General features: G+C 37.7%; 1 protein-coding gene across 1 annotated transcript; it reads left to right on the top strand.

The window, feature by feature from the left end:
- Nucleotides 1-3,744: 3,744 nt before the first annotated feature.
- Nucleotides 3,745-10,093, top strand: PDC (phosducin; the record flags this gene model as incomplete). Its single annotated transcript, XM_079761651.1, has 3 exons — nt 3,745-3,806; nt 6,396-6,547; nt 9,569-10,093. The coding sequence occupies exons 1-3, from the start codon at nt 3,746-3,748 to the stop codon at nt 10,091-10,093; spliced, it is 738 nt and encodes a 245-aa protein (XP_079617777.1). The 5' UTR covers nt 3,745.
- Between the last annotated feature and the right edge of the window lie 712 nt (nt 10,094-10,805).

Here is a 10,805-nt window from a genome sequence, read left to right as displayed (position 1 = left end):
AATCTTTTTACTCTGTACTTAGGGAAACCAGTATTAGAATAAAACCTTTCATTACAATTTTCATATATATTTTATTGACTTCAGAGAGGAAGGAAGAGAGAGAGATAGAAACATCAATGATGAGAGAGAATCATTGATTGGCTCCCTCCTGCACGCCCCACACTGGAGATTGAACCCACAACCCAGGCATGTGCCCTGACTGAGAATTGAATCAAGACCTCCTGGTTCATAGATCGACACTCAATCACTGAGCCGCGCTGGCAGGGCATAATTATAATTTTTTAAAAAAGGAATGAAGATACTTTTATATAAACCTCGGCCCTACTAAATAAAACAGAATACTTCTATTGAGCCTTCTTTCCCCTGGCATCCATGCCTTTTATTTATCAACAGAAAATAATAGTTATTGAAACTATTACTAGAACATCAGAACAACCCAGACACTAGCCAAGAAAATAAGTGGCATGTGTATTACCTGACATGCAGGGGCTTCTTGGCCCATATTTTTGTAGGCTCTTCTGCAGCATCCAAATGTGGGTGCAGGAGCAAGGAAAGAACTGGGGAAGAATCCAAAAATCAACTAGTTAATCCTAGTTGAGCCTCCTTTCCCCAGTGGTAATTCTTAAAGGATCAAAGCGGACCCTGAGAAATCCAGAGTCACCAAAGCTTTAGAAAATGAGGAAAAGGAAAAAAAAAGAAAAGAAAATGAGGAAAAGGCAGTCTGTGTCAGAACCCAGAACACAGACAGACATATTGGCCAGCATCTACATAATTTAGGTAATTCTTTACAGAAGTCAAAGCCAAATACTATAGAAAGAGTTGTAGTCCTAAGAATTCAGATGTTGATTATCTATCCTCAAATGTAACAATCTGAAAATATTAAATGGAAAATTCCAGAAATAAACATGCATATGTTTTAAATTGCATGCTGCTCTGAGTAGTGTGATAAAATCTCATGCCATCCTACTCTGTCCCACCCGGAACATGAATCATCCCTTTATTCTGCATTTCCATGCTGTACATGTAATACAATAAGATATTTTGAGAGAGAGAGAGACCACATTCACATAACTGTTATTACAGTATACTGTTATAATTATTCCAGTATCAGCTATTTTTGTTGATCTCTCACTATGCCTAATTTATACTTTATCATAGTTATGTATGTATAGGAAAAAGCATTATATATGCTTGGCGCCTTCAGTGGGTGTGGGCAGCGGCTTCTGGCCCTGATCGCCCCTGAGGGCATCTCCATCTCTCCCTGCTCCTGAGGGGCAACTGGGGCAGCAGCAGCTGCTGCTCGCACCCACTGACGGCGCCAGCCCTGCTCGCACCTGCTGCTGGCACCGGCCTCAATCACTCTGTGCCGTCAGTAGGTGTGAGCAGGGCCGGTGCTGTCAGCATGTGGGAATGGCAGGGCGGGAGCAGCGCTACCAACAGACAGGGGATCAGAGGCTGTTGCGGGTGGGTCCAGGCAGGGGTGCGGAGGATGGGCTGAGACCCGCCCTTGTGCCCATGGCAGCCTCATGGCCCACAGTTCCTTTCAAGGTGCACAAATTCATGCACTGGGCCCCTAGTATACTGATATAATCAAGAAATCATGTTTGCCCCAAGTAACTTAATTATCTTTTCAGTAAAGGGATTTCTTTGAAATTGTCAAGAGTCTTTTTGTAAAATGAAATTTCTTTTTTTTTTTTTTTCTCCACTAGATTGCCAACTAGGATGGCAAGAAGCAAGCTAGGCTTATGTCTCTTCAATATTTGAAATAAATTTATTTTTATATTTTAAAAAATCTTATGTATATTTATTGCAAATAGTAACTACCCCAAATTAACTATCTAATAGTAAAATAAAAGACACTGGCTTGAGCCTCTACTTTTCTGGGGACTACACAGCTATTGAAATTGTCCAATAACCTTCCATTACTTTGCTCTATAGTGTTCATTTGAAGCAAACCAATGATATTCTTAGATGCAAAAATTATTTTTAAATAATTGCAGTCATTAAGTAGCTTCTTTTGTCCAACAAGATTTACTTATTTCCATTTTCCCTGATTTCCATTGTCTTTTATTCCTTTTCATTACTAAATCCATTCAAATTTAATTTAGTATTATTTATTACATTTAAAGTTACATATATATTGAAGAATGGATAGATATTCCCTTAACAGCCTTCTCATAAAAGCCTTTCCTGTTCAAGTAAATAAAATTAAATTGGCAAAGACCTTTGACCTCAGTGTAATCAACTCACTCTGGGGTTTTTGCATCCCCAGTGCTTCTGCATCGGGACTGTAGTGAGGGAAACAATAAAATTATGAGACCAGTCCAAACGTTGGGAGCAGAACTGAAAGCAAAAAAATAATCAAGACAGAGTTCTGTTTACCATTCTGTTCCTTGGGAAAGCACCAAATAGACCAAGTCTAAGGAGGAAGTATAAACCAATAAAAATACTTTTGGAGGGGGATCATAGCTTAAAACTGACTTTGAAAGAGACAAAGGGAAAAGGTAGAAGAAATAAGGGTGAAAAAGTAGTGTACTAGTATCTGCTGCTAATATATATCTTCCGGGACTTGAAAACTTCAAGAAAATCACAGCTATATGGGCCCCTTAGGGAATGTGTTAGTATGTATAATAGAGTTTTCCAGAAAATGGAAATATAAATAAGCAAATAGGTTGGATTTGAGTGTGAACTAAGAATAAATAGGTTCTACATGAGGGCATCCAGGGATTTCCTGTGAATAAACTCCACGTGCTTTTGTTAGATTTTGTGATGTATCTTACAGTTTTTCAAAATCTATAGGTATAATTACTGGTTTTCACTGGCTTAGTGGGTAACATCCCCAGAACTTGCTCTGGAATGGAGAGATGTTATGATGTGAGGTTTTGAATAGCACTATACTTTAGAACATCATTCTTTAATGCCAATTCAGAAGTTGAATTTGTCAGACTGTATTGAGAAAAAATGGCAAGTAATTTAAATTCCATCCTTTAGCTTCCTCAATTGTAAAGTGACATTAATAACTAGCCCAGCCACATACGTCTATGTGAGAATTAAATGATTTTTGACACTTAAAATAATTGAAACAATGCCTGGTACATAGTAAATGTTCATAGTAAGTATATAATTATTATGAATTAAAATGTCTTTATTATATAAAATATTGAGATATAATTCTACAAATTTGGTAATAAACACTAATAAAAAAAAGAAAATCAATAATAAATAATGTTCACTGAGCCAGACTGGTGTGGCTCCTGGTTGAGCGTCCACCTATGGACCAGCAGGTCACAGTTCGATTCCTGGTCAAGACACATGCCCCGGGTTGCAAGCTCAATCCCTGGTAGGGGGCGTGCAGGAGGCAGCCAATCAATGATTCTCTCTCATCATTGATGTTTCTATCTCTCTCTCCCTCTCCCTTCCTCTCTGAAATCAATAATAAAAAAAAACAACTGTTAAAAAAAAAAGTTCACTGAGTACATAGACCTAAATTGAAGGCTTTTTAAGTAAAAGACAAACTATGAATTATATAAAATCCTTAGGTCCAAATATCTTTAATAATACAAATATTAATGTCCTTTTACAAGCAGATAGAAACATATTAAACACTTCATCACTTGGTGATAATCCTTAGCCTCCATGGAACCTGACAGCAGAGGAATATTTATGTATTTATCTATCTTCTTATTTCTGATCTATCATTACTTCTTTACTCATCCTATAGATTATAACAAATCTAATCTCTAAAATGGAAGAAGCCAAAAACCCAAGTTTGGAAGAAGACTTTGAAGGACAGGCGACACATACAGGTAAGCAAAGCAATAGGAATAAAACTAATTATTAAAGTAAAATTAAACCTGAAGATCTCCAATGTTCTTATGGCCACTATTCAGTATGGAATTTGTTATACTTTTGAGTGGTCTGATGGAATCATTTAAAAATAATTAAGTGGGTACATTAATGTGAGATCAAGTACTTTAAAAAATTTTACTTAGAAGTTAAGGAATGAGAACTTTAATTTGAAACACTAGTTATTGAGGATTTCTTGCTGCCAGCGCTCATAAGACGTATGTACTATCCTCTCTCCTAAAACCCCCCACTATGAACTTTCTTTGCAATTGTAAACAATAGTAGACCAAAAGATAAATAAATAAAGTTTTTTAATTTGTTACTCTGTAAAAAGTAAAGGTAATGATAAAACATTCTTAAATCAATATTCCTCCAGAAAAACCTGACAAGACTGTCAGAAAAAAATGTGGAAGCAACAAAAAAACTGCTTAAGTAAATTAATATCTATACAATGAAATACCATTACTCCAGTTTTTTAAAAAAGGAAGCATCTCTGTATGTATGTATGTATGTATGTATGTATGTATGTGAAAATAATCTCTGAGATACATTATGAGATTAAAAAAAAGAAACCAAGGTTAGGGAAAGTATGTATAATATACTACCATTTTTTTTAAAACAAGTTGAAAAATGATTTTTTATATATATATAAACACATGCTATAAATGTACATATTTTATATATGTAAAACATACCTGGAAGACGACGATGACACAAGTAAACAAAAAACATTAATTGCCTAAATATAATGAATGCAAGGGTGGGCAAAAGTAGGTTTACAGTTATTCATATGAAAAATAATCTATAATAATAAAAGCATAATATGGAAACTGACCGAATGACCGAACAGCAGAACAACCGTCTGGACGACCACGCTATGACATGCACTGGTGCCAGGCCAGCCAAGGTGGGTGCAATGTGATTGGTTGGAGGGCCCTGCCATCGCCCCACAATCGCCCCACAGAGGGAAGCCCAGGCCACCAGCTGGCAGGGTGATTAATCGGGGGGCTCTGCCATTGTCCCAAAGAGGGAGGCCCAGGGCACCCTCTGTAGGGCAATCAATTGGGGGGCTCTGTGGAACTGGGGAACTGCGGGGGGTGGGGTGGCGGCAGACGCAGGCACAAGTGGGTGCGGGCAGGGGGCAGGTCCAGGACTGCGAAAGCCAGGGCTGTGAAGCCAGGCTTTGAAATCAGCAGCCAGGGGAAGGAAGGCCTACCCTTACATGAATTTCGTGCATCAGGCCTCTAGTCTATATATATATAAAATCCTAAGCAACTGGTCGACGGATCAACCAGTCGACGGTTTGACCGGTCACTATGACACACACTGACCACCAGGGGCCAGACTCTCCCCTGGTGGTGAGTGTGCTCCCATAGCAGAAGCGCCGCTCAGCTGACCAACGGATGCCAGACACTGGGGCTCAAGGCTGGCGAGCCCAGCTGCAGTGGCATGAGCCTCTCCAGCTTCCAAAGCAGCATTACCGAGAGGGAACAGCACAACGCCCAGCCCAAACTCTGGCTCCTCCCTGGCTGCCTGCTGCTTTGCACACTACTACATCCCTCGGGGGATATAGGACTGCCGGTTTTGGCCGATCCCTGCAGACCAGGCTGAGGGACCCCCACTGGTGTATGAATCCATGCACTGGGCCTCAAGTTAATAAATAATAATACAAGAATACACTGTTTCATGTCCTCACAACAGTAAATCTATTTTTGCCCCCACACAGTATAAATAAATTTATATTAAAATTATATAAATAACCATTCTTCGAAAATATGTGAAGAAAATATGTTTACATATATAATACAATATTAAAGATATGGATATGGCTAACCTTTAGTGAAGAATATGTAAAACTTCATATTTTCAAGAATTTAGACCTTCTTCCAAACACTGTTATTATTCATCAGGGTAACTGAACATCAGAATTCCAGTTGGATCACTCTTGATTTAAATATGCAAATCCTACCCTTTTTATATCTGTAAAAGATTCTTAGAATCTTAGAAGGAATTAGATGATTATATAATGATTTTTTAAAAGCCATTTAGTTTTGTTCATTGAGGTTAAGCCTCCCTCTCACTGGTTTTCTTTTACGTGCTATTTTTATTTTGGATCTTGATATATTTTAATTTGTTTCTCCAACAATCCTAGTTTCCTTTGTTATGGTGTGGTGACAATTTTAGTTTATTGCTGAAGCCTCTCTCTTATGTAATAAAAAGGCTGTTTTTCTAAAATTCTAGTTTCCTCTCTACACTCTAAATTTTTAATATCTTTATCCCCAAATGTTGACAATAGTTCAAAGTCCATAATTTGCATTTTCATCAATGCAGATGTTTCAGAAAGATTCTTAGCCAAACCCTATTTAACAGGATTAATGTGGAGAAAACATTTTTATGAGGATGGTAGTCAGAAATTTCTAGCCCAAACAAGATGTTAGTTTCTGATATAGAACATGACAAGTCTATTCCCATGGTGACACACGAATATCAATGTATACAGTCCTTTTGAAAATAAAAAGGGAAACAATTGATTTTTAATTGTATTTCAGGACCCAAAGGAGTAATACATGATTGGAGAAAGTTTAAATTAGAGAGCGAAGATAATGACTCAGTCCCACCAAGCAAGAAGGAGATTCTCAGACAAATGTCTTCTCCTCAGAGTAGGGATGACAAAGACTCAAAAGAAAGATTCAGCAGAAAGGTAAGCTAAGGAAAAATCAATAAATAATTTACAATGTGTAAACATGAGTCATGGTTTTTTACAGCACTGTTTTTTTTAAGCTTACTTATATACTTGTTATATAAGGTGTATGTCTATGTGCATGAAGAGATACATTGGAAGATGATCTCTACGATGTTAATGGAGATTATCCCAGAGTATCAGAGTAGTGACATTACTTTCTGCCTTTAGGTTATCGTCTATTTTTGAATCTTTATAATTAGCATGTATTAATTTATATAACAACAACAATATTTTCCATTTATTTTTATTGATTTTTAGAGAGGAAAGGGGAGGGAGAGAAAGACAGAAACGTCAATGATGAGAGAGAATCAGTGATGGGCTGCCTCCTGCATGCCCCACAATGGGGATCGAGCCTACAACCCAGGCATGTACCTGACCAGGAATCGAACCGTGAGCTCCTGGTTCACAGGTTGATGCTCAACTACTGAGCCATGCCTGCCGGGCAACAACAATATTAATAAAAGAAACCATAAAGTGATTTTCACTGTGGAAAAAATCACTTTAGTGGATTCTCTTCAAACTAGTATATTTGAGTTTTTTTATATTGATTCTCAACAGACAGTGCTTCAGAAATATATTTGCTTCCAGGCTTCTGGCCGCTGTAAAAGTCTAAGATGTTGGTTTTGGTTCCTTCACTGAGTCATTATGTGATGTGAGTGAGACAATTAAATTTTCCCATCTTAGGAACTGTAACACCTCCTCCACTTGCTTTATAGGATGTGAAGAGAAAATAAGTGTAAAAGTGTTTTGAAAAATGTAAAATGCTATACAAACATGAGACATTATCATTGTTAAAGCTGTACTAAGGTTAAGCTTTAGCAATGTATCTAATCATTAAATATCTATATGCTTGAATATGTGAATGGAACAAGTTCTCATAAAAATGCTCAAATGTTTAAGTCAGTATTTGTGTGGTTTAGTCTGTTTAAATTAACATAATTATAGTAGCAACGTAAAAATTATACAACATATTTAACAATTTTTAGGTTTAAAACAAATTAGCCCTGCCAGCGTGGCTCAGTGGTGAGTGTCAGCCTATGAACCAGGAGGTCACAGTTCGATTCCCAGTCAGGGCACATGCCCGGGTTGTGGGCTCAATCTCCAGTGTGGGATGTGCAGGAGGCAGCCAATCAATGATTCTCTCTCATCATTGATGTTTCTATCTCTCTCTTTCCTTTCCTCTCTGAAATATATAAAAATATATTTTTAAACAAATTAAATTGAGACAATAATCTTAAAGCAGAAAAAATATGATAAAAAAATAATGAGGGCATTAGAAAAACAAATATAAGAGGCAGAAACAAGAGGATGTATGAAAGCATCAGATACTTTTACTTAACCTGAACCTCAGTATCTTCTGTAAAATTATGTATTAACAGCTACCTCATAGGTTAATGGGGGGATTAAGTAAAATAATCTATGTAAATTGCCTAAGATATAGATTTTTCTTAAATCCCACCTTCTTGCCTTCTCAATTGTCTACTTGACATACTGTCAGCAGTTGCTGTTTGAGAGGCTACCGATGAGAAGGCTGATTTGATCCCCTTGGGAACTGTCCACCTTCCATGGTTCTTGGCTGCTCCACAGCTCTTTAGACCCTTTATTGCTCCTTTGTCCCCTTTCTTCTTCTACTTCCTCCTCATTTAAAAAAAGAAGGTGGTTGTGGGGTATGGGTTTTTAACATTCTGTTGAATAAGTTGATAATGTGTAGCTCTTACGAAAGGTTCTGCAAATAATTTTATATTCTATCTGTAGTGATTAGTAGCTGCGTTGGAAGATGAAAGGCCATTTCTTGCTTTAGCCTAAACCAGTGGATAAGAATTGCCTAGAGGGCTTGTTTCAATACGGCTCACCCAGTCTCACTCTTACACGTTCTGATTTGATAGATCTGGGGTGGTGCCCAAAAATTTGCATTTCCCAGCACTTCTCAGGTGATGCTGATGCTAGTATAGCAGGAAACTCCTGGCTAATCTGATGAACTCTAAATAGTAGTAAAGCTGTCTTGGATCTTAGTCTACATATCCAAAAAAATCAGTCAGTGATAAGAGATGACCTTTTTATTTTTATTTATTTTTTTAAAATATATTTTATTGATTTTTTTACATAGAGGAAGGGAGAGGGATAGAGAGTTAGAAACATCAATGAGAAACATCGATCAGCTGCCGCCTGCACACCCCTCACCAGGAATGTGCCCGCAACCAAGGCACATGCCCTTGACTGGAATCGAACCTGGGACCTTCCAGTCCGAAGGCCGACGCTCTATCCACTGAGCCAAACCGGTTAGGGCAAGATATGACCTTTTTAACAACTTTCGTGGAGGAGACACTAATGTCCAAAGGCATTTGTTGAGGACATGTTTAAGTGTGTGTGCGCGAGAGTGTGTGTGTGTGTGTGCACGTGCGCACGCTTTATGAAAGTCACTCCAGAGTAGACCCTGCTGGTTTGTATGTGAATTTTTGTTCTCACCTGAAGTGATGGGCAGCTAAGTGGCACATTTCTGACTGAGACTGTGATCATCTCATGGCTCAGCTATACTCAGCAAATCCTTATGTATGCATTGATGTCATGAAATAATTACTGAACCCCTACTTTGTGTCAGACATTATAGCCGATATTGAAGAGTAGTGAGTGAGACAAATAAAATTCCTGCCCTCACAGAATGTATCAGTTAGAAAAACAATTATTAATATTAAACACTTCAACAAATAAATATTTAATTCAATATCAGGTAGTGTTTATTGCTATGAAGAAAAACTAAACCCATATATGGAATAGAAAGCTTGGGGCAGGGATTCTTTTAGGTAGAGTAATCAAAGAAGGTGACATTTGAACAAGCTTGAATGAGGTAAAGGAGAAGGTCACTTTGGGGGTGTGGGGGGATAGCAAATGCAAACTCTTTGAGTGAGGATGGGTTTGGTGTGTCCAAAGAATTGAATTTCTGGCTGAATGGTTTCTATAATTCTTTTTATTTATTCCCAGATGAGCATTCAAGAATATGAACTAATCCACCAAGACAAAGAAGATGAAACTTGCCTTCGTAAATACCGTAGACAGTGTATGCAGGATATGCACCAGAAGCTGAGTTTTGGGCCTAGATATGGGTTTGTGTATGAGCTGGAAACTGGGGAGCAATTCCTGGAGACCATTGAAAAGGAGAAGAAAATCACCACAATCATTGTTCACATTTATGAAGAGGGCATTAAGGGCTGTGATGCTCTAAACAGGAGCCTAACATGCCTTGCAGCTGAATACCCTGTGGTCAAGTTTTGTAAAATAAAAGCTTCTAATACAGGTGCCGGGGACCGCTTTTCCTCTGAGGTACTCCCCACACTGCTCGTCTACAAGGGTGGGGAACTCATAAGCAATTTTATTAGTGTTGCTGACCAGTTTGCTGAAGAATTTTTTGCTGGGGATGTGGAGTCTTTCCTAAATGAGTATGGGTTACTACCTGAAAGAGAGATATATGCCCTAGAGCAGACTAACATGGAAGAAGATATTGAGTAAGATTCCCTATGTCAATATTTCATATTTCTCTTCTACATATTAAACATTGATTTGGTAGTATCCATATTCTTTTAGAGAATACCAAGTATGGACATGGCTAGTCTAATGTGGAAATAAAATCAGGTTGGCACTAAGGTTGTATGAATAGCATTTCTTAGTATTAGTTACTAAAATTGATATTAGTATTAGTTACTAAAATTGATATAATGCTTAATTAAAAAATATTGTAGTCTTCAGAAACATGTTAGTAGACAAAGAGAAAATGGATAATATTGTGACAGTTTTCAAAAATCCCTTTCAAGTTATGTATTAACATTTTTACTCCTCGTTTTTTCCGCAATGTTATTATTTGGACTTTAAAAAATATATAATTAAGCCCTAGCCAGTTTGGTTCAAGAGGATAAAAGCATCGACCTGTGGACTGAAGGGTCCTGGGTTCGATTCCGGTCAAGGGCACATGGCTGGGTTGTGGGCTCAATCCCCAGTGTGGGGCGTGCAGAAGGCAGCCGATCAAATGATCCTCTCTCATCATTGATGTTTCTGTCTCTTCCTCTCCCTTCCTCTCTGAAATCAATAAAGATATGTAAAAATATATATATCATTAATTATCATCTTGCCTACATAATAATAATAAAGTCTCATGAGGAAATAAATATTGTATTTGAAGTCTATTCTTTCTCAGGTATTACAGCATCAAGGTCCTAAAAACATT

The sequence above is a fragment of the Cnephaeus nilssonii genome, assembly GCF_951640355.1.
Source record: "Cnephaeus nilssonii genome assembly, chromosome: 21".
Taxonomy (NCBI): Eukaryota; Metazoa; Chordata; class Mammalia; order Chiroptera; family Vespertilionidae; genus Cnephaeus; species Cnephaeus nilssonii.
Note: the sequence above shows the minus strand (reverse complement) of the source record. Positions and strands in the feature narration are given on the sequence as shown.